Source organism: Lepus europaeus, chromosome 8, assembly GCF_033115175.1.
Source record: "Lepus europaeus isolate LE1 chromosome 8, mLepTim1.pri, whole genome shotgun sequence".
In the NCBI taxonomy this organism is placed as follows: Eukaryota; Metazoa; Chordata; class Mammalia; order Lagomorpha; family Leporidae; genus Lepus; species Lepus europaeus.
The window spans coordinates 32,936,773-32,961,253 of NC_084834.1; the positions used below are offsets into that span (position 1 = coordinate 32,936,773).

Genomic DNA, 24,481 nt, shown 5'->3' on the forward strand with positions numbered 1-24,481 from the left:
TGTTTTTAAAGAATTGGTCAATTCAAGTTGCAAATTCATGGGCATGGAGTTAGAATCCTTTATACTACTCCTTTCTTGCTTAGTCCAGTTAGAGGTTTATTAGTTTTTATTTTTTTCAAAGAAACTCCTTTTGGTTCTGTGGATTTTTCTTGTCAATTTCCAGTTTCAAGTTAATTGATTCTACTGTGATTTTTTTTGCTTTTTCTGGTGTACAAAAATGGAAACGTGTTTCAACTTTTGCTCCCCCCTTAGGTGAGATAAGAAGGCTAGAGGAGGCAGAAGTTGGTTATTTTTCCTTTCTTTAACGTCAGTTAACCTCTGATAAAACCCATCCATGTTTTTCAGATTCAGCTAAAGTACTTTCCCTTGACCTTTGCCTCTTTTAAGAGCAGAATGCACTGGGTGTATTCAGAGTGGTTATTTTTCCCCTTTGACTGCATGCAGAAAGTGTTGGCGAGTTTTCTCTGATCTTTACCTTGAAAACCTGGTAGAGTTCCTGGAGGTAAAACACATGGGAAATGTAGAACTCTTTATAGGGCTGGGTGTCTAGTAGTTTTTGTGTTGGGTTTTCAAATGAAAAGATGAGACATAGTAGCCTCCATCATTAGAGCTCTGCTGGATAGCTCTTGGCCAGCACTTTTTATTGAGGGGAATACAATAGGTGCACAGGACCCAAAGCACATAGGCTAGATAAAACTTTTCAAGCATACATCAATAGAAAGGAGATACCAGATAATTAGGGCTCCAGGATGGTATCATGATCTCAATCAATCAACTTTTTTTTTTAAATTTTTATTTAATAAATATAAATTTCCAAGGTACAGCTTTTGGATTACAATGGCTCCCCCCCCCCCCATAACTTCCCTCCCATCCGCAACCCTCCCATCTCCCGCTCCCTCTCCCATTCCATTCACATCAAGATTCATTTTCAATTATCTTTATATACAGAAGATCAATTTAGTATATATTAAGTGAAGATTTCAAAAGTTTGCACCTGCACAGAAACATAAAGTGTAAAGTACTGTTTGAATACTAGTTATAGCATTAATTCACATTGGACAACACATTAAGGACAGAGATCCTACATGGGGAGTAGGTGCACAGTGATTCCTGTTGTTGACTTAACAAATTGACACTCTTGTTTATGGCGTCAGTAATCTCCCTAGGCTCTTGTCATGAGTTGCCAAGGCTATGGAAACCTTTTGAGTTTGCCGATTCCTATCTTATTTAGACAAGGTCATAGTTAAAGTGGAAGTTCTTTCCTCCCTTCAGAGAAAGGTACCTCCTTCTTTGATGGCCCATCTTTCCACTGGGATCTCTCTCACAGAGATCTTTCATTTAGGTCTCTCTCTCTCTCTCTCTCTCTCTCTCTTTTTTTTTTTTTTTTTTTGCCAGAGTGTCTTGGCTTTCCATGCCTGAAATGTTCTCGTGGACTCTTCAGCCAGATCCGAATGCCTTAAGGGCTGCCAATCAATCATCTTGATTACTGTCACAGGTTCCTGAAACCAGCATTCTTTTATTAAGCACCCCTAGAAACGATTGCCCTTCTGCCTACTGCTGCAGCATTCAGTTGGGAGGGTGTGCCCTCACCCAGCCTGCATGACAATGACAAGAGAGACAGGACTGCTGCCATTCCCTTTTCCAGGGGGCTGCCCCTCTGAGAGCATGTAGGCAGTATCCTGTACATTGTTGATCTTTAAAACCAGCCCACACACAATCTCTGCTATTAGTTAATTACTCTCTAAGTTTTCCTAACAGTTGCTGACTCCAGCCGTGATTTCTGCCCTTGGTAAGCTGTGGTTCTCTGTGTTTGCTTATCTCTTTAGTTTTCTGGGTAGTGTTATTGCCCTATGACCTCAGATCTCTGTTGGACCTAAGAAGAATTGTTGATTTTCAGTTTTTCAGTATTTTTTCTTGTTATGAGGATGAGAGTGACACTTTCAAGCTCTTTGCATGTCAGACCAGAAGCAGAAGTTCTTCTTTTTACTTTTACGCTACTCGTATCTTTATATTTACAGTGGGTTACCCAGGGCAGGTTTTTGGCCCAACAGTTAAGAAGTGGTTAGGATGCCTGCATCCCACATCAGAGTACCTGGATTCGATACCTGGCTCCAGCTGCCAATTGCAGCTTACTGCTTTCTGCTAATGTGGACGCTGGGAGAGCCAAGCTGTGATGGCTCAAGAGGTAGGGTTCCTGTCACCCATGTTGGAGACCTGGATTGAGTTCTCAGCTCCTGGTTTCATATACCTTAGTTTCTAGCTGTTGTGGGAATTTGAGAGTGAACCAGTGAATGGGAACTCTTTCCCTGTTCTCCGTCTTACCTGTGTTGCTCTTCTGTCTCTCAAATAAATAAAAAATTTTAAACAAAACCAATTTTGTGTAAATAAAAAAAGTGAGTTACTTACATACAATGTATCTCTCTCTCTCTTTTTTTTTTTTTTAGGATTTATTTATTTATTTATTTTTATTCAAGAGGTAGAATTACAGAGAGAGAGACAGAGAGAAAGTCTCCCATCTGCTGGTTCACTCCCCAAACGGCTGCAATGGCTGGAGCTGGGCCAGTGTGAAGCCAGGAGCCAGGAACTTCTTCTGGGTCTCCCAGTCTCCCACTTGGGTGCAGGGGCTTTCCCAGGCCGCAGCAGAGAGCTGGATTGGAAGAGGAGCAGCCAGAGCTCGAACCAGCTCCTGTATGGGATGCTGGCATTGCAGGTGGAGGTTTAGCCCATTATGGCACAGCGCTGGCCCCATTACCTTCTGTCTTTTATTGGGAGCAGTTATCATTTACACTTAATGTATCTATATTGATGTAATTTGCTTTAAATCAACTATCTTGGAATTTGTTTTCTTTTTGTATTTGTTTTTATTTCTTCATTTTTTGGTTCTCTTTTATTTCCATAGTTGCTTTATATGCATATATATGTTATATATAGATACTTTCTGAACATTTTTGGAGATTCTTTAAGGATTACAGTATGTATTTAAATGATTACAGTCTACCTCAGTAACAGTATGCCATTGTAGGTATAGTATGCAATCTTTTAAGAGCATACTTCTAATTCCTCTCTCCCATCCTTTATGCCTTTGTTGTGTGTTTTACTTTTGCATGTTTTGGACCCAAAATATATTATTGCCTGTTTTGCTTTTAAAAAGTCAATTACATTTTAGAGCAATTAAAAATAAATAAAAATACCTTTTATGTTTACCTTAATTTTTTTATTTATGAAACTTTTCATCTCTCTGAGTAAATCCAGATTTCTGTCTGGTATCTTAGCCCTTGTGTCTGAAGAACTTAAACATATCACGCATCTGCTAGCAATGTTTGGCTGAAAAACATCTTCACTTTGCTTTCATTATTGTACTGTATTTTCCCTACATGGAGCTCTGAGTTGGCAGGTTTTTTCCTTTTAATAATTTAAGGATGTCCTTCAAATATCTTCTGGATTATAGTTTCTAATGAGAAGTTTACTATAATTAATGTGTTTTCTTTTATTCTGGCTGACTTCCAGATTTTCTCTGGCTTTCAGCAGTGTGCATAAGATATGTGTTTGTGTGCCTGTGCTTGTGTGTGTGTGCACATGTATGTATGCATGTTTAATTCTGGCTGGGGTTCACTAAAATTCTTGACTCTGTTTTGATGCCTTACATTAGTTTATGAAAATGCCTGGTATGGTTTCTTCAAGTATTTCTTTTGTCTGTTTCTTTCTCTGTTGTCCCTCTGGGAATTTGAGAATCTAATTATACATAAGCTACACTATAGTGAACTCCAGTTGGACTAAAGCTGGGAGCCTGGAACTCAATCCATGTCTCCCACCTGAGTGGCAAAAACACAACTGCTTGAGCCATTACCTGTTGCCTTCTAGGATCTGCATTAGGATGAAGCTAAAAGTGAGGGCTGGAGGTGGGACTTGAGCCCAGGCACTCTGATGGGATACTTGGGTATCCTTAACCAGCTGTTTAACTGCTAGGTCAAATGCCTGCCCTCCAAACATAGTTTTGCACATTTTACTCACTTTCCTAATTCAGAGCATCATCTCTGGCATGTTGTACTAGCACAATGACTTTCTTTTTCCCTGGTGTTGAAGAATCTATCTGAAGGTTCTGGTCTTAGTGTTTCTGGATCCTGTGGCTCACCCAATAGAAATTTTTCTGTAGGAAGTCATGTTTTTCATCTATTGAGAACATAGCATTTGTAGTAACAAAACATTGACAGCGATCTAAATGTCCTACAGAGGAGTGGTTAAATAGTTAGGGTTACTGTCAGCGTACACTATATAGTCTTATAATAATATATATTCTAATAAGCTTCATTTAAAAGTATAAAGTTAACTGAGATACTATACGGGTTAATCGTTATTAGACGATTTAAAGTACTCAGTAAAATGCGTAAAAGATGCCGTCCCCAGCTCTCCTGGGCGGGGCATAGGGGAAGAGGAAGAGGGTGGAACGCGGCGTGCCTCTTTGTTCACTTGGAATGTAGGGCCTCAGTCGCCTTGACTCCCAGCGAGTTGGCAGCAAAGGGAAGTCTCCCTGCGCGGCTGCCCTCCACTCTCAACCCTTGTAGAAGGATCTTGAACTCACGCCGTCACGCCCAATGGGCAATGACCTGGGCCTTTCTGGCCCACCCCAGCCTGTCCCCTCGCAGGAGGGCAAGGACCAGCGGGAGACGCTTGACCGCCACCCACCCGGCTGCGCCCCGTTGCCGACGCCCCCTGGCCACCAGGTGCCCCGCGGTGACCCTTCTCCAGGCTGCCAGCCCTCCGGGAGGCCTGCCCAGTGGCCTGGACAGACTTCGTTCAATCGGTTTGGAATAGCGTCTTGCAGATGCTACCCGATCCAGCAGCCCCGATATGCCCGTGTGGGTTGCCTACCGACCGTGTGCTGGAATGGCAGCCCCAAGAAGCCTGTGCTGTCTGTTCGTAATTCCAAGACGGTGTGTAGGTCGGGGACGGTGAGGGTCCCCCCTCTTGACCGCAGGCTGACTCGCCGCCCAGGACCTGGGCTGATCGTCAGCTCCACCCAGCCCTCGCAGTCGGCTAAGGCTCGGGACCCATGTGCCCCGCAGAGTGGTGCAGCCGCCCTCCCAGAGAGGAAGAGGAGGAGGAGCCCCGTGGGGAAAGACCCGATCCTCCTGGCTGGCCCGGAGACTCAGGGAGGGTGCCCTGCTGGCCCTGGGCAGGGGCAGTCAGCCGTCTGGGCCCCGCCGGGTTCCCAAGACTCAGACGCCCACCTGAGTAAGAGACCCCGCCACTCTTCTGAGCGCTCCTCGGGGAGCTCCACCGCGGCTGGCATCCCCGTGCCCGTCCGCAGCGCCATTAGCAGCTCCTACAGCTCCACTGGCGGCCTGTTGTGGCTGAGGAAGCGGGGCCGGCCCACGTCGAGTGCCTCCTGCGGGCCGGCCGCCTCCTGCTCCAAAACACGAGAGAGGCCAGCAAAGGTGACTGGGGAGGAGACGCTGGGGCCTCGCTCCAGTACCTCACCTCCCTTGGTGACGGACAGGGAGTCCCAGAGAGGAAGAGCGGTAGGTGCAGCCGCAGAGACACCAGGCTTGTGGAATTCCCCGCCTACACCTGGCGGCTCCTGGCCACATAAACAGCTTTCCGGGGGAGGGGACCTGGGGACTCTGCCTCCTGCGCCCCAGCTGGGCTATCCTGTCACTCTGGAAGATGGTGACATGGCAACTCGGTGGCTTAACCAGTTCTTGGAGCACAGGATGGATGCTGCCCAAGAGTCTGCCCCCGAGAGGCAGACTCCTCCCTGGTACCCAGCCTTCCCGGAATATGCTGGAGTAGCAGCCGCGGTGACCCCTTCGCCTGCGAAGATAGCCCGCCTAATGGGCCCTGTTGACTCTTCACGGCCACAGCATCTTTGCGCCAACTCTTTAGATCTCAAGCCCGCAGCCCCTTGTGTGGGACTGATCGCTGCTCCTGCTATGACACTGGCCAGTGACACCAAGTTCCCGCCAGCCCTCCGGGCTGAGACATCTGCCAAAGTTACCACGCCACAGGGCCCGCTCCTTACCCCCTCGACACAGAGGCTGCTGGACAAGCCGCGCACCCCACCTCCTGACGCTGTCTGCCCTGGTGGTGCTGCTCCTGAGAACGTGACAGCACCCATGTTCAAGACCATGTGTATGTTCTGGCCTCAGAATCAGCCCTCAAGGCATTCGGATCTGGCTGAAGAGCCCATGAGAGTATAGGAGGCATGGAAAGCCAAGAGATCATGGGAAAAAAAAAAGACCTAAATGAATGATCTCTGTGAGTGAGGTCCCGGTGGAAAGAATGGGGCCATCATAGAAGGAGGTACCCTTCTCCGAAGGGAGGAGAGAACTTCCACTTTGACTATAACCGTATCGGAATAAGATCAAAGTCAGCGAACTCTAAAGGCTTCCATAGCCCTGGCAGCTCATGACTGGAGCCTAGGGAGATTACTGACGCCATGAACAGGAGTGTCAAATTGTTAAATCAGCAACAGGAGTCACTGTGTACTTGCATCCCATGTGGGATCTGTCCCTAATGTGTCATCTAAAGCGAAGTGATGCTATAACTAGTACTGAAACAGTATTTTTATACTTTGCGTTTCTGTGTGGGCACAAACTGATGAGGTCTTTACTAATTACATACTGAAGTGATCTTCTGTATATAAAGAGAATTGGAAATGAAAAAAAACAACCTGGTGTTAAAATGGAAATGGCATAGAAAATTAATTAATTTGAAAAAAAATTATGTAGGATCTCTGTCTTTAATGTGCTGTACATTGCTATTTAATGCTATAATTAGTAATCCAATGTAGTGTTTTCACTTTATGTTGCTATATGGGCAAAATGTTGAAATCTTTACCTAATATATACTAAACTGATCTTCTGTATACAAAGAGAATTGAAAATGAATCTTTACATGAATGGAAGGGGAAAGGGAGCGGGAGGGGGGAGGGTTGCGGGTGGGAGGGAAGTTATGGGAGGGGGGAAGCCATTGTAACCCATAAGCTATACTTTGGAAATTTATATTCATTAAATAAAAGTTTAATAAAAAAAAAACAAACCATGTGTATGACCTCATCTGGAAGTGAGAGTGCAGGCCCTTTGCCATCTGGCCCCATACTCACAACTCCAACTTCTTCCAGCTCTAACACCGTAATGACGACAAGTTTAAAGCCGGCACCTGTGCGCTTGGCCAAACACTTCAAGTGGACCACTGCATCAACCACACCAGCCTCAACTGCTCCTGCCTCGTCTAGCCGGGCTCCAGCCTCAACTGCTCCTGCCTTTTCTAGCCAGGCTCTTGCCTGCCGTGCAGCTGCCTCTGCCACAACTACGAGTACAAGCAAAGACTCTTTTTGGCTTTGGTGTCAGCGATATGGCCAGCCCCTTGGCAACTGAGACTCTTTTTGGCTTTGGTTTCAGCACCCCGAGCAACATGACTGTTTTTGGCTGTGGGGTCAACAGTGTGACCAGCCCCCTGACAGCAATGAGCGCTTTTGGCTATGGTGTCAGCGGTGTGCACAAGGTCCTGGGCAACCCGAGTCCTTTTGGATTTGGGTTCAACGTAGTGACCAACGCCCTGAGCTGTCGGGCTAACAGCACAGCCTTTCCTCTTTGGTGTGTCCCACGCCTTAGTTGCCTGCTTTACCCCAGCTGTGGGGCTCTATATTCCAGTTTTGCAGGCTTCATACTAGGCCAGTCTCACCCCCAGTCACTGATTTTGGCCAGTCCCTCCCCAGGGAAGCTAAGATACTTTCCTGTGTTGCTTTTCTTCCTTGCCTGGGATCCGTGTAGGGAAGATCACCCCTAATCTGTGTTAGGAAGTCCAGACTAATGAGCCATACTTTCAGATGGTATTTTAGTTCTTCTCAGAGTTCTCTCCAACCCTTCCCCATTCCTCCCTTTTTTCCAAAACTATATACCCCAGGCCAAAGAGCCAGTCTTTTGGGGAGAAATATTTGCATATGTGTAAATTAAAAAGCAAAAATTATTTAAATGTTTTTGAGTAAAATTATTTTTTAATTTGATATACATTGTCTTTGAAATTCCTTCACACTGGGCTTATGAAGGTGGTTATGTTTAAACACCGTGAAGGAGAAATTAGCTGTAAAGTTATGCGTGTGACGTGGATGTACCTGGTCTCCTGTGTTGACGGAAGTTGGATGTTCTGTGGTAGGAACTGCTCCTCATGCCCAAGAAGGACTCTGAGGTCTGACTTGTTGATACTTGGCTGTGCCTAAACCACAAATTCTACTGTGCCTATCAGGATCGGAGGGCCGGTTGTGAGACACGGGTATGGAAATCAGGCTAGAGCCTCTTAGTTTAGTACTCTGAGCTAGTTCACTCCAGCTCCACGGGCAGAATGATTAATCTAGCATCCTCCTGCAGATGGTGTCCTGGTAGGGCCTGAAGGAGTGTAGGTGTGAGCGTGGGTTTGGCATGCACTGGACAGGAGCAGGAGACTGGGACTTCCCTCTACAAATCAAATACGGACTTAATTCCTGTTGAGTGGAGTTGGAATTTTTAGTATGAATTTGAGATTCTGCTTCTTGTTTATTTCATTAAGAATTTTAAAAAACCTGTGTTCTTCAACAGTTGCATGGAATATACCTGGCATATAGTAAATGTGATACTATTATTTGCTATTTTTATTATTGTGCTGTTAATTTGTTGATATGGAATAACTCTGGAGAGTGTGCTGTTGTTTGTGTAATGAAGGGGGAGAAAGGATTCCTATGTGCCTGCTTGTGTATATTATATGTTAGTCACCTTTTCAATACTTTAACCAAAATACCTGACAGGACATGCTCGAGACGTAAAAGGTTTATTTTAGCTTACAGTTTGGAGGTTACAGTTCAGGATCATGTGGCACCTGTGGAGGCTGCCCATGGCAGGTGTGGAGGAACAATCGCATGCTGAGCCAGGAAGCAGAGAGCTAGGCAGAATTTTAACTCAGAATGACTAACTGGGGCTGGCACTAGGGCATAGTGGGTAAAGCCACTACCTGCAGTGCCAGCATATGGGCACCAGTTCGAGTCCTGGCTACTCCACTTCCGATCCAGCTCTGTGCTATGGCCTGGGAAAGCAGTGGAAGATGGCCCAAGTCCTTGGGCCCCTGCACCTGCATAGGAGACCTGGAAGAAGCTCCTGGCTTCAGATTGGTGCAGCTCCAGCCATTGCGGCTACTTAGGGAGTGAACCAGTGGATGGAAGATCTCTCTCTCTCTCTGCCTTTCCTCTCTTTAACTCTGCCTTTCAAATAAATAAATAACTCTTTAAACAAAAAAATGACTAACCCTCTTTGGAGAACCACTCATCAAGGACACCCTCTTAATAATCTAAGTACTTCCCAGCAGACCTGCCTGGTGGTTACTGTAATTAGATCAAGTCTCCACCCTGAATCTATTAACCATTTACATTAAGGCATCACAGTTCAAACATCTGCATGAGTTTTGGGGAAAGAAATCCTATTAGACCTGAAATCTACGTCCATATAGTATCTGAAAAGATACAGGTGAACCCAATAAATTTGATTACATTTGCAGAGAGGAACAAGATGATGGGGAATAGAGACTTTTTATCATTCTCTCTGTGTCTTTTGAATAGGATCCATAATTAATATATCATTTAGTCACCAGAAATGTGAATTCAATCAGTTTCTTGCCTTCTTTTGAAAAATCTACCCTTTACCATTAGATCAGGCTCATTTCTAGAATTAATATGAATTGTCATTTTAGCCTGGAAAAAACAGTATAATTCAACTTCAGTTATCTACAGTGGCTGGAAGGTATGGATTTCTGGTGTGAATTTAATTTTGATTAATCAGAATTTTGGAGCCAGTGGTTGTGGCATAGCAAGTAAAGCTGCTGTCTGTGTTACCATGATCCCATATGAGTGCTGGTTTGTGTCCTGGCTGCTCTACTTTTTTTTTTTTTTTTAATTTGAGAGGTAGAGTTACAGGCAGAGAGAGGGAGAGACAGAGAGAAAGGTATTCCACCCTCTGCTTCATTCCCCAAATGGCCACAATGGCTGGATCTGGGCTGATCTGAAGCCAGGAGCCAGAAGCTTCTTCCGGGTCTCCCACATGGGTACGTGGGCCGAAGTACTTTGGCCATCTGTGCTGCTTTCCCAGACCATAGCGGAGAGCTCGATTGGAAAAAAGGCAGCTGGGATATGAACTGGCACCCATATGGCATGCCAGCACTGTAGGTAGAGGCTTAGCCCACTGCGCCACAATGCTGGCCGTAGCTCTGCTTTTGATCCAGCTCCCTGCTAATGGGCTGGGAAAAGCAGCAGCAGATGGCCCAAGTATTTGGGCCCCTGCTGCCCACGTGGGAGACCTGGATGAAGCTTCATGCTCCTGGCTTTGGCCTGGCCCAGTGCTGGCGATTGCAGCCATCTGGGGAGTGAACAATCAGATGGAAGATTTCTCCTTGTCTCTCTGTAACTCTTTCAAAATAAATAAATAAATAAATAAATACTTTTTAAAAATCAGAATTTTAATCAGAAGCACTTGGTTTCAAAGTATCTATGCCTTTTGAAAATTTCCAAAGTTTTTTTCCTTGTCACAGTTAGTATGACATACTGAATTTACTAGATTCTGTTCATTTTGAGGATTTTGCAGGACTTGATGGTCATCCTTCAACTTGTGAAAAGGTTAAGAAACTGAGTTGAATGCACACCAATTTTAGAGTATATCATAGGAGAGTTTTTCTTCTTTTTTGATGTCAACAACCAGCAAAACCTCATCCTCATAAGGTTTTGTGTGTGCAGGTGTTTGAGAGTTGAAATTTGCCTAAAAGGATAGAAGAATTCTAGGTAGTTTAAATTTATCACATTTATGACATCTTGTTTATCGAAATTTCTGGACGAATATGTAAGTACTTGTATGGCTTGAATGTAGAGCTCTTTCTTTTTCATGGGAATTTATTGCCATTTCTTGGTGTTACTAGGATTTGGAGTGGATCAGTTACGAGATGACAATCTTGAAACTTACTGGCAATCAGACGGCTCCCAGCCTCATTTAGTGAACATCCAATTCAGGTAATACTTTTAAAATTTTTCATACAGTGTGGAATATAGAAGAACAAGGGAACCTATTTTATTTACATAGAATTTAAAAAAGAGTAGAAATTAATATCTTTTGTGTTATCTCTGCTAAGTCATAGAGGTTATTGCAAGCATCTTAATTTGACTCTGTCTTAACCTTTATAAATTTCTTATGGTATCTTGCAGTTTCTTTTATGTGCATGTTTTTCAAATACAATTTTCAAAATAATTTTTATGAGATAAAAAATATTGGTTTGCTTGGCTGTGGCTCAATGAATTGCCTTAAGTAAATCTGGAGTGACAATAATAAGTTCTTTAACTATGGAGTATTTGTATAACTTCACCTATTTGTATTTGGAAAAATGTTTTTGACTTAGAACGCCTCAGGACATTTTCAGTTTTAAAAATGCTTACTTTTGGGGGAAAGAAAAATACTCATATATTTATTAAGTGCTCCGAAATAATGGAATAGATGGAAACCAGTTAACTTTGGTTATCTTATGCCATTTATATAATCTGTTTTAACATCCTGCAGCCTTGTATTTTTAATTGCTTGCTTTTATTTTCCTAAAGGCCAGATAGTAAACATTTCAACACTTGTGGGCCATCTGGTCTCTGTTGCAGTAATTCAATTCTGCTGCTATACCATTAAAGCAGCTGTATACAGTGTATAAGTGACAGAATTTATTTTACAAAAATAGATGGTGGGCAGGATTTGATCTTTAGGCCATAGTATGCCAATTCCTATCTTAGAATGTTAAATATATGTTTAGACTGGAAGTATTAAGAGGAGTGAACGCTTTTTTATAAGGCTTAAGATACCAGAGAGAGAGAGACAGACACCAAAAGAAATCTTTCATTTGCTGGTTTACTTTCCAAATGCCTGCAACAGCCAGGGGCAGGCTAAAACCAGGAGCCTGAATCTCAATCTGTGTCTCCCATGTGGTGGCAAGAGCCATCATCTGCTGCCTTCCAGGGTGCAACTGGCTCAGCAGTGGAGGAGCTGGGACTCAAACCAGGCACTCTAGTATGGGATACTGGCATGCTAAGAAGTGACTTAATGGCTGCACCAAATGCCTACACTTTCCTTTATTAGATTTTTAAAAATTTATTTCCATTTTTATTTGAAAGGCAGAGAGACAGACACAGATTCTAGAGAGTATATCATTTTTTTTATTAAACTTTTATTTAATGAATATAAATTTCCAAAGTACAGCTTATGGGTTACAATGGCTTCCCCCTCCCAAAACTTCCCTCCTACACACAACCCTCCCCTTTCCCGCTCCCTCTCTCCTTCCAATCACATGATGATTCATTTTCAATTCTCTTTATATACAAAAGATCAGTTTAGTATATATTAGGTAACGATTTCAACCATTTGCCCCCATATAGCAACACAAAGTGAAAAAAAAAAATTGTTGGAGTACTAGTTATAGCATTAAATAACAATGTATAGCACATTAAAGACAGAGATCCTACATAATATTTTTTAAAAAATTAATTAATTTTCTATGCCATTTCCAATTTAACACCAGGTTTTTTTTTTTTTTTCATTTCCAATTATCTTTATATACAGAAGATCGATTCAGTATATAATTAGTAAAGATCTCATCAGTTTGCACTCACGCAGAAACACAAAGTGTAAAAATACTGTTTCAGTACTAGTTATAGCATCACTGCACATTAGACAACACATTAAGGACAGATCCCACATGGGATGTAAGTACACAGTGACTCCTATTGCTGACTTAACAATTTGACACTCCTGTTCATGGCGTCAGTAATCTCCCTAGGCTCTAGTCATGAGTTGCCAGGGCTATGGAAACCTTTAGAATTCGCTGACTTTGATCTTATTCCGATAGGGTCACAGTCAAAGTGGAAGTTCTCTCCTCCCTTCAGAGAAAGGTACCTCCTTCTTTGATGGCCCCGTTCTTTCCACTGGGATCTCACTCACAGAGATCTTTCATTTAGGTCTTCTTTTTTTCTTTTACATGGTATCTTGGCTTTCCATGCCTACAATACTCTCATGGGCTCTTCAGCCAGATCCGAATGCCTTAAGGGCTGATTCTGAGGCCAGAGTGTTGTTTAGGACATCTGCCATTCTATGAGTCTGCTGTGTATCCCACTTCCCATGTTGGATCTTTCTCTCCCTTTTTGATTCTATCAGTTAGTATTAGCAGACACTTGTCTTGTTTGTGTGATCCCTCTGATTCTTAGACCTATCCAAGCATCGAATGTGAACTGAAATTGATCACTTGGACTAGTGAGATGGCATTGGTACATGCCACCTTGATGGGATTGTATTGGAATCCCCTGGCACATTTCTAACTCCATCATTTGGGGCAAGACTGATTGTGCATGTCCCAAATTGTGCATCTCCTCCCTCTCTTTTTCCACTCTGAAATTTAACAGGGATCACTTTTCAGTTAAAATTTAAACACCTAAGAATAATTGTGTGTTAATTACAGAGTTCAACCACTAGTACTAGAACAACAACAACAACAACAACAACAAATACTAAAAAGGATAAATTATTACATTGTACATCTAGAGTCAGGACAAAAGCTGATCAGGTCATTGTTTCTTATAGTGTCCATTTCACTTCCACAGGTTTCCCCTTTGGTGCTCAGTTGTCGCCGATCAGGGAAAACAAATGATATTTGTCTCTTTGGGACTGGCTTAATTCACTCAGCATGATGTTTTCCAGATCCCTCCATCTTGTTGCAAATGACTGGATTTCATTGTTCCTTACTGCTGTATAGTATTCAATGGAGTACATGTCCCATAATTTCTTTATCCAGTCTACTGTTGATGGGCATTTGGGTTGGTTCCAGGTCTTAGCTATTGTGAATTGAGCTGCAATAAACATTAATGTGCAGATGGCTTTTTTATTAGCCAAATTAATTTCCTTTGGGTAAATTCCAAGGAGTGGGATGGCTGGGTTGAATGGTAGGGTTATGTTCAGGTTTCTGAGGAATCTCCAGACAGACTTCCATAGTGGCTTAACCAGTTTGCATTCCCACCAAGAGTGGGTTAGTGTCCCTTTTTCCCCACATCCTCTCCAGCATCTATTGTTAGTAGATTTCTGGATGTGAGCCATTCTCACCGGGGTGAGGTGAAACCTCATTGTGGTTTTGATTTGCATTTCTCTGATTGCTAGTGATCTTGAACATTTTTTCATGTGTCTGTTGGCCATTTGGATTTCCTCTTCTGAAAAATGTCTATTGAGGTCCTTGGCCCATCTCTTCAGTGGGTTGTTTGTTCTGTTGTTGTGGATTTTCTTGATTTCTTTGTAGATTCTGGTTATCAACCCTTTATCTGTAGTATAGTTTGCAAATATTTTTTCCCATTCTGTCGGTTGCCTCTTCACTTTCCTGACTGTTTCTTTTGAAGTACAGAAACTTCTCAATTTGATGCAATCCCAAATGTTAATTTTGGTTTTGACTGCCTGTGCTCCTGGGGTCTTTTCCAAGAAGTCTTTGCCTGTGCCTATATCTTGCAGGGTTTCGCCAATGCTCTCTAATAATTTTATGGTTTCGGGTCGTAGATTTAAGTCTTTAATCCACGTTGAGTGAATTTTTGTGTAAGGTGAAAGGTATGGGTCTTGCTTCAAGCTTCTGCACATGGAAATCCAATTTTCCCAGCACCATTTATTGAATAGGCTGTCCTTATTCCAGGGGTTAGTTTTGGATCTTTGATAAAATATAAGTTGGCTGTAGATGTTTGGATTGATTTCTGGTGTTTCTATTGTGTTCCATTGGTCTATCCATCTGTTTCTGTACCAGTACCATGCTGTTTTGATAACAACTGCCCTGTAGTATGCCCTGAAATCTGGTATTGTGATGCCTCCGGCTTTGTTTTTGTTGTACAAGATTGCTTTGGCTATTCGAGGTCTTCTGTGTCTCCATATGAATTTCAGCATCATTTTTTCCAGATCTGAGAAGAAGGTCTTTGGTATCTTGATTGGTATTGCATTGAATGTACAAATTGCTTTTGGGAGAATAGACATTTTGATGATATTGATTCTTCCAATCCATGAGCATGGAAGATTTCTCCATTTTTTGGTATCCTCTTCTATTTCTTTCTTTAAGGTTTTGTAGTTTTCATCGTAGAGATCTTTAACGTCCTTGGTTAAGTTTATTCCCAGGTATTTGATTGTTTTTGTAGCTATTGTGAATGGGATTGATTTTAGAAGTTCTTCCTCCGCCGTGGCATTGCCTGTGTATACAAAGGCTGTTGATTTTTGTGCATTGATTTTATATCCTGCTACTTTGCCAAACTCTTCGATGAGTTCCAGTAGTCTCTTAGTAGAGTTCTTTGGATCCCCTAAATAAAGAATCATATCATCTGCAAAGAGGGATAGTTTGAGTTCTTCCTTCCCAATTTGTATTCCTTTAATTTCTTTTTCTTGCCTAATAGCTCTGGCTAAAACTTCCAGAACTATATTGAATAGTAGTGGTGAGAGTGGGCATCCCTGTCTGGTACCAGATCTCAGCGGAAATGCTTCCAACTTTTCCCCATTCAATAGGATGTTGGCCGTGGGCTTTTCATATATTGCTTTGATTTAATTGAGGAATGTTCCTTCCATACCCAGTTTGCTTAGAGTTTTCATCATGAAAGGGTGTTATATTTTATCAAATGCTTTCTCTGCGTATATTGAGAGAATCATATGGTTTTTCTTCTGCAGTCTGTTAATGTAGTGTATTACGTTGATTGTTTTGCGAATGTTGAACCATCCCTGCATACCGGGGATGAATCCCACTTGGTCTGGGTGGATGATCTTTCTGATGTGTTGTTGCATTCTATTGGCCAGAATTTTATTGAGTATTTTTGCATCTATGTTCATCAGGGATATTGGTCTGTAATTCTCTTTCAATGCTGCATCTTTTTCCGGCTTAGGAATTAAGGTGATGGTGGCTTCATAGAGAGTTTGGGAGGATTCCCTCTTTTTCGATTGTTCTGAATATTTTGAATATTTTGAGAAAAATTGGAGTTAGTTCTTCTCTAAATGTCTGGTAGAACTCAGCAGTGAATCCATCTGGCCCTGGGCTTTTCTTTGTTGGGAGGGCCTTTATTACTGTTTCAATTTCTGTGTCAGTTATGGGTCTGTTTAGGTTTTCTATGTCTTCCTGGCTCAATTTAGGTAGGTTGTATGTGTCCAAGAATCTGTCCATTTCTGATAGATTTCCCTGTTTGCTGGCATACAAGTCCTTGAAGTAATTTCTGATGATTCTTTTTATTTCTGTGGTGTCTGTTGTTATGTTTCCTTTTTCATCTCTGTTCCTATTGATTTGGGTCTTTTCTTTTTTTAGTGAGTTGGGCCAATGGGGTGTCAATTTTGTTAATTTTTTCAAAAAACCAGCTCCTCGTTTGGCTGATTTTTTGTAATTTTTTTTGGATTCAATCCTGTTGATTTCTTCTTTGATTTTAATTATTTCCCTTCTACTACTGGGTTTGGGTTTGGTTTGCTGCAGATTTTCTAGATCCTTGAGATGACTTGAAAGCTCTTCTATTTGGTGCCTCTCCAATTTCTTGATGTAGGCACCTATTGATATAAATTTTCCTCTTAACACTGCTTTTGTTGTATCCCAGAGGTTTTGGTATGTTGTGCTGTTATCCTCATTTACTTCCAGAAAAATTTTGTTTTCTCTTTTAATTTCTTCTATGACCCATTGTTAATTCAGGAGCATGTTGTTCAATCTCCATGTGTTTGCACGTGCTCTGGGGATTCCCAAGTTGCTAATTTCCAATTTCATTCCTTTGTGGTCTGAGAAGCTGCATGGTATGATTCTAATTCTCTTGAATTTGCTGAGACTTGCTTTATAGCCTAGTGTGTGGTCAATCCTAGAGAAGGTTCCATGTACTGCTGAGAAGAATGTAAAGTCCTTAGATGTAGGATGAAATGTTCTGTAGATATCTGTTAGATCCATTTGGGCTATAGTGTCATTTAAATCTGCTGTCTCCTTGTTGATCTTCTGTCCTGTTGATCTGTCTATCTCTGAGAGTGGAGTATTGAAGTCCCCCAGTACTATTGTATTGGGGTCTAAGTCTCCCTTTAAGTCCCTTAACAAGTCTTTTAAATAAGCTGGTGCCCTGTGATTAGGTGCATATACATTGATAATCGTTATATCTTTCTGTTGAATGGATCCCTTAATCATTAAATAGTGCCCCTCTTTGTCTCTCCTGACAGTTTTTGTGGTAAAGTTTATGTTGTCCGATATTAAGATGGCTACGCCCGCTCTTTTTTCATTTCTGTTGGCATGGTATATCTTTTTCCAGCCTTTCACTTTCAGCCTGTATGGATCATTGTTGGAAAGATGAGTTTCTTGTAAGCAGCAAAAAGATGGGTTTTGTTCCTTAACCCAATCAGCCAATCGGTGTCTTTTAACTGGACAGTTCAAGCCATTAACATTCAATGTGACTATTGAGAAGGAGTAACTTTGCCCTGCCATTTGACAAAGATATTTTCTAATATCTGGTTTGAGATTCCTGTGATCTTTTGCTGTGAGGTTTCCTTCCTTTATCTTCTTTCATATTGGTGACCGTGTTTCTGTGTTTCTGTATGTAACACATCTTTAAGCATCTTTTGCAGGGCTGGACGAGTGGCGACAAATTCTTTCAATTTCTGTTTGCTGTGAAAGGTCTTAATTTCACCTTCATTCACAAATGAGAGCTTTGCAGGATATAATATTCTGGGCTGGCAGTTTTTCTCTCTTAGTACCTGGGCTATATCTTGCCATTCTCTCCTGGCTTGTAGGGTTTCTGATGAGAAGTCAGCTGTAAGTCTAATTGGAGATCCTCTGAGAGTAATCTGGCGTTTCTCTCTTGCACATTTTAGGATCTTTTCTTTGTGTTTCACTGTGGTGAGTTTGATTACGATGTGTCGTGGTGAGGATCTCTTTTGATCATGTTTATTAGGGGTTCTATGAGCTTCCTGTACTTGGATGTCTCTGTCCTTCTCCAAACCTGGGAAATTTTCTGCTAGTATCTCATTAAAAAGGCCTTCTAATCCTTTCTCCCTTTCCATGCCTTCAGGAACTCCTAGAACCCGAATGTTGGGTTTTTTAATAGTATCCTGTAGATTCCTGACAGTATTTTTTTAGATTTCTGATTTCTTCTTCTTTTCTTTGATTTGACTGTTTCCTTTCCTGTTCTCTGTCTTCTAATTCTGATATTCTCTCTTCTGCTTCACCCATTCTGTTTTTAAGGCTCTCTAATGTGTTTGCCATTTGATCTATTGAGTTCTTCATTTCATTGTGGTTTTTTGTCACTATCTCAGTTTCCTGTTCTACTAGTTGTTTCATTTCATTTTGATTCCTCCTTAATATTTCATTTTCACGGGAGAGATTTTCTATCTTGTCCATTAGGGATTTCTGTAGTTCATGGATTTGTTTTTGAGAACTTCTTAATGTTCTTATCAATTTTTTGAGATCTGCTTCTTGCATTTCCTCTATCTGTTCATCTTCATAATCTTGCATTGGCGTGTCTTGTTCACTTGGGGGCGTCATAGTGTCTTCCTTGCTCTTGTTACCTCGGCTTCTATGTTTGTTGTTTGGCATGTTGGAGATAATTTATGGTTTTTTGTTTGTTTGTTTGTTTTGTTTTTTTGCTGTGGTGTTTTTTTTCTCGTTATACTATGCCTCTATGTGAGCTGTCTGCTTTGTTGGATCCTTAGGGGCTGTGATGGGTATGGCCAGAGAACTATGCTTGATTCTTCAGGTTTAAGGCTGTGCAAAGAGCGACTCTCCCAGATTGCTCACTCCCTTGCTCCTTGCTGGATCGCTCTCTCTCTCTCTCTCTTTTTTTTTTTTTTTTTTGACTCAGTTGGGAATGGAGTTGAGGGTAGTTGAAATCTGGCCTCTGTGAGTATTCGTTTGATCTACCCCTGGGACCACACAAAGAGTTTATGCAGCCCTCAATGTGTTCTCGAGTTTTGCTAAAGATACTGAGTTTGGCTGAGCTTTACATATGTAAAATCGCGGTGCTCTTTGTTTTGCTTGGTGAGTGAAGGGAGAGGCCTCTGTTCCCCGCCCCCCCCAATGTCTCGGGTTTCTGAGGTCTTTGTCTTACCCTCCTCAGTTGGTTCCCACGCTGGCGAGATTCTGTGGCTCGTCTCCCACCGCTCGGCTCGGCTCCCACGGTTGGTTTTCCACACGGTGGACTCCCTGTAGGTCCTCTGTGTCACATCCACTAGATCCGGAAGCATTTCCTCTGCAGTTTTTTTCTTGAGTCTTTTCCTGAGGCTACAGTAATTCCACTTTTATGAAACTTTATTTTCCCAAACTAAGGCGCACGTCCTCACTATCCGCCATCTTGGCTCTGCCCCCCGAGAGTATATCATTTTTTAAATCTCGTAACAATTTTCTAGATTGTGGGTTCTGTAATTGATTTCATATTGAAATTTTGAAAGTTTAACTTATTTACTCAGATCGTACACCATGTATTTATGGAGCTTGGTTTTGATTTCAGCAGGTTTGACTTCAAAGGCTGGGTTTATTATCAGTGCCCTGGGCAGCTTCTCCACAAAGGTGCAGCTGTTCTTACTAGAACAGTCAAGAACTCAGGGCCCTCCCCACTTAACTCAGCCTGTGCCTTTACCAGAGAAGTCCAATGCTTTGAGGAACACATCTTAAATAATTGTTTTAGAAAAGTTGCAAATAAGTATAACTTTTTCCCTCTCAGTCATTTCAGAGTAAGTTATCAATATAGTATCTCACCCCTCTGGGATAATTCATGTTTTTTGTGAAATTTCTGAATACCCTTCTATGAGAAATCTATTCATCTGTACCCCTGCACTCCCAGGGAAGAACACACTCAAGCTGGGCAAGAACAAAGCCAGGAGAGTGGAAGTGGGTTAAGTTGCCAGAAAGTTTAATCTGAGTTGCTAATGTGATGTGGCTGCCACAGACCTGAGAGGATCCTGGCATGAGATAATGGAGGCATGGGACCTATGAAGACCTTCTGGTGTGTCAGGTTCCATGTTGGCTTCTCTGAATACTGGGAAAGAAAGTTAGAATGTGTTCAGAAGAGAGAGGGTAGAATGGTTATGGGTTTGAAATCAAGCCATAAAATACAAAATTGTGGGACACATAGTCTGCTGAAGACTTTGGGGGGCCATGGTAGCTTTCTTTCCACAATTTGAATATTTTATACTCTGGGGAGGGATTAGATTCCTTTTGTGTAACTTTATTAAGAAAAAACTTCATCCAAAAGTTGAGAGCTACTCAAAAATCAATTTTGACTGTATATAAGGAAACTTTTTAAAAATGAGAATTGATCAAAGAGAATTTAGCTATTTCATTACAGTAGTGAGTTAATGGTCAGAAAAAAATTAAAATTGGGTATCTGCTTGATGCAGATGGTAATTAGATTATGTGACCTTCTAAGCTAATTTGTAGCTCTGTGGGCAGTAACTCTGATAATGTCCAAATAAAATAAATAATTCTTCATTTGCTAAAGGTTCCTCATTCTATTTTGTTAAGTAGCTTTAAATATTACAAACATTTAAAAATATGAAATATATGTAAATTCAGGAATCAGCACATTAACAATTGAAGTTTCACACAAGATTCCTGTATTGAATATTTACTTGTATTTGCAAAACTTTTATTTTTCTGTTTTCTTCAGAGGAATATGCTGTTCTGCCAGTCATGCAGAAGATTTACAAAGAAATAGTCATTATTAAAATCTGAATAGAACATATTTAAAAACTTTTACCTATTAAATAGATAAATACTTCTCCCCAAAAAAGAGACAATTTTATTGAGGACTCCAAAGATCTTTTAACTTTTTTTCCTATCATAATTTATCATATTAGAATTATAGATGAGACATTTTAAAGTATTTATTCACTGAAAATAAACAGTAACTACCCCATAAATAACAGTTTTGTGAAAAATAACTGTGTCTTCTCAAATTAAAAATAGCGAGGCTGACATTGTGGCACTGTGGGTTAAGCTGCTGCCTGCAATACCAGCATTCCAAATGGGCAAATTTGGGCACCAGTTTTGAGTTCTGGCTGTTCCACTTCTTCTTTTTTTTCTTTTTTTTTCCTTAATGATTTAATTATTTATTTGAAAGGCAACATTACAGGGGCAGAGGCAGAGAAAGAGAGAGAGAGAGGTCTTCTATCTGCTGGTTCACTCCCCAAGTGGCTGCATTGCCTGGAGCTGTGCTGATCCAAAGCCAGGAGCCAGGAGCTTCTTCTGGGTCTCCCGGGCGGGTGCAGGGGCCCAAAGACTTGGGCCATATTCTACTGCTTTCCTAGGCCATACCGGAGAGCTGGTTCAGAAGTGGAGCAGCTGGGACACAAACTGGTGCCCATATGGGATGCCAGCACTGCAGGCAGTGGGTTTACCTGCCACATCACAGTGCCAGCCCTGCTGCTCCACTTCTGAGCTAGCTCCCTGCTAATGTGCCTGAGAAAGCATTGGATGATGGCACAAATACTTCAACTACTGACACCTACCTGGGTGACTTAGATGGAGTTCTGAGCTCCTGACTTCTTCCTTGCCCAGCCATTGCAGCCATTTGATGAGTGAAACAGTGGATAGAAGACCCCCTCATACCTTGTGTGTGTGTGTATATGTGTGTGTGTGTGTGTGTTTGTGTCTCCCTCTCTATAACTCTGCCTTTCAAATAAACAAATCTTTAAAAAAAATGAGACAGGAGTGCTTGCTTTACATTTTGTTGTGAACCTCTTTGATGTATGACCCTAAGACAGCTGGTGTCTCATTTCTGTCTCTTGATGAAATGTTTTACAACATCCTACGCGAGGCAGCCTCTGGAGAACTCCACCCTGTAACCATAAGAGAATTTTTCTGAAAAGGGCACATAACATCTTAGCATTCTTATTAAAATAGTTGTGACCTAGTTTATCCTCTGAAAGGATCTCAAACGAATGTCCTAAACACCCATAGAAGACTCTACTTTGGCTTTTGGGAGCTCCAGAGAGTCCCAACCATCTGTGACCTCTGGGAATTGTTTGTTGCTATCGTAATTTTTCCTTCCACAGCTATTGTTCTGTGCTGGTCCTTGTGGAATTTTACCCACCAGATTAGTGATCAGACAAAGACTAAAAGAATCTCATGTAGGTTTCTAGAGGTTTTTTCCTATGTGTAGCTCTTCCCTAGTCAACTCAGAGACTGGCTTCTCCTGCTATGCATTGCAGTCCAGAAATTGCTGTAGTCAGTGAGAAAGCCCAGGTACAGATTGGGCTTGCTTTCTTGAGGCCTCGCTCCTATGCTGCCTGTTGCTTGGTTTCCATAGATAGCTGTTTCTCTGGTGAATGTTCTTGAGTGTTCTTGTTGTTAGTGCTGAGAAGGCGAGTTTTAAAGCAGTTATTCCTTTTTTTTTTTACAGAAGATCAATTTAGCATATATTAAGTAAAGATTTCAACAGTTTGCACCCACACAGAAACACAAAGTGTAAGATACTATTTGAGTACTAGTTATAGCATTAATTAAACACCTAAGAATAATTGTGTATTAATTACAGAGTTCAACCAATAGTTTTAAGTAGAACATAAAAAATACTAAAGGGTAAAGTATTAAGTTCTTTTTTGTTTGTTATATAGTTATTTTTTTATTTAATAAATGTGAATTTACAAAGTGCATAAAGCAGTTATTCCTTGATGAGCAGATATCCTGTGCTTTCCATTTTATTTAACTATACTTGCTGAAATTTTGCATTAAGTTCTTTTATGTTATATTGAAGTGGTCTGTGTCATCTTAGTCCTGTGAAAACTTCCATTGTAGCATCTTGTTAACATTAGTTAGAAAAACACTGTTTACTGAATGAGAACGTTTTTCACCATTACACCAGGATCAAAGAAGAATTTAGCTGTTTATAAATATAAATCATTTGTTTACTTGTCTAAAATTAAAAGCATATAGACTCCCTATGCTTCTTTTATGTCTTATGCTCCTGGTAATAACTATTTTCTATTTTAGTTTTAAGTCTTGTATCTCAGGAATGATTAGTTACTCTTGCATACTGTTGTCTTATGGGCCTACATTGAATTCTGGCTCTATTCTTCACTAGAACTACTTGCTTAACCTGAGATCTAGTTTCCTCATGTAGGAATGAAAATTCCTTGAAAAAGAAGATGGGAGAACTCCTAGAAACAGAGCCTTTTATTATAGTGTTTTCAATAAGGTAGAAGTGTATTTCTTTTACCTCTTCATATAAAAGGATTCCATGGTACTGGCACTGTGGCATAGTGAGTGAAGCTACCACGTGCACTGCCGGCATCCCATATGGGCATTGGTTCAAGTCCCAGCTGCTCCTCTTCCAGTCCAACTCCATGCCAAAGGCCTGGGAAGGCAGTGAAAGTGGCCCCTTGCACCCGAGTGGGAGACCTGGAAGAAGTTCCAGGCTCCTGGCTTTGGTTCAGTGCAGCTCTGGCCATTGCAGCCATCTGGGGAGTGAACCAGTGGATAGAAGAACTCTTTCTATCTCTGCCTTTCTCTAATTCTGCCTTTTAAATAAAATAGGTAAATAAAAAAAAAAAACACAAAAAAAACAACAGTATCCTAGCAGTCTGGGAGAGATTTGTGGACCCAGGTTTTTTTCTTTCCTTCCATTCCTTTTTTTTTTTTTTTAAAGATCTATCTTTATTTGAAAGGCAGAGTGACAGATATGGGGAGACTGAGAGAGGGAGAGAGAAAGAATGAGAGAGATAGGAAGACATATATAAAGAAATCTTCCGTCAACTGGTTCATTCTCCAAATGGTTCCAATAGCCAGGGCTGATCCAGGCTGAAACCAGGAAACTGGAACTTCATCTGGGTCTCCCACTTGGGTGGCAGAGGCTAAGTAGTTGAGCCATCAAGCTGGATTGGAAATGGAGCAGCCGGGACTCAAACTGACACTCTGATATGGGATGCCTGTGTTGTAAACAACAGCTTAACCTGCTGTATCATAACACCAGCCCCATTCCTTCATTCTTCTCTCATGGCTTTTATTTTCAAGGTTGCCTCATGATCCAGGATGTCTACTGGCATTCCACCCATTGATCCATATCCCAGGCAGCGGGAAAGACTAGGTAGGAAAGGCAAATTTGACAAATTTTCCTTTAAAACACACACTTTATTTAAACCTTACTGATCATAACCTAGTTACGTGGTCATACCTAGCTTCACGGGAAGTTGGATCTTTTAACTGAATGTTGTAAAGAAGGAAGGGGTAAAGGGATGTTTGATAGGCAGCTGAGTGTGTCTATTACTCTTGTGTTGGGATCTCATGGGTTTCAAACCAAAGGAGAAATTATTTGGGAGTCACCAGGTGGAAGCTAATGTACTACCTTTATAAAATCATAGAACCGATGTTTGAGAAACATTATAACTGTATTAGATCTGCTGTCAAGTGTATTTCTTAATATTGAACCCTAGAATTAAACACACTTGCCCTCACACTTAACAGTTATAAAAGTCCTTAGCCGGGGCTGGCACTGTGG

The 24,481-nt window shown here is 41.5% G+C and overlaps 1 protein-coding gene across 2 annotated transcripts in view; it reads left to right on the forward strand.

Moving 5' to 3' along the window:
- ANAPC10 (anaphase promoting complex subunit 10) overlaps positions 1–24,481 on the forward strand; it is a 142,638-nt gene that overhangs the window by 16,991 nt on the left and 101,166 nt on the right. For both annotated transcript variants that reach the window (XM_062199550.1, XM_062199551.1), the window contains exon 3: positions 10,930–11,020. In XM_062199550.1, the coding sequence (XP_062055534.1) occupies positions 10,930–11,020 (91 nt within the window). The remainder of the gene's footprint in view (positions 1–10,929; positions 11,021–24,481) is intronic.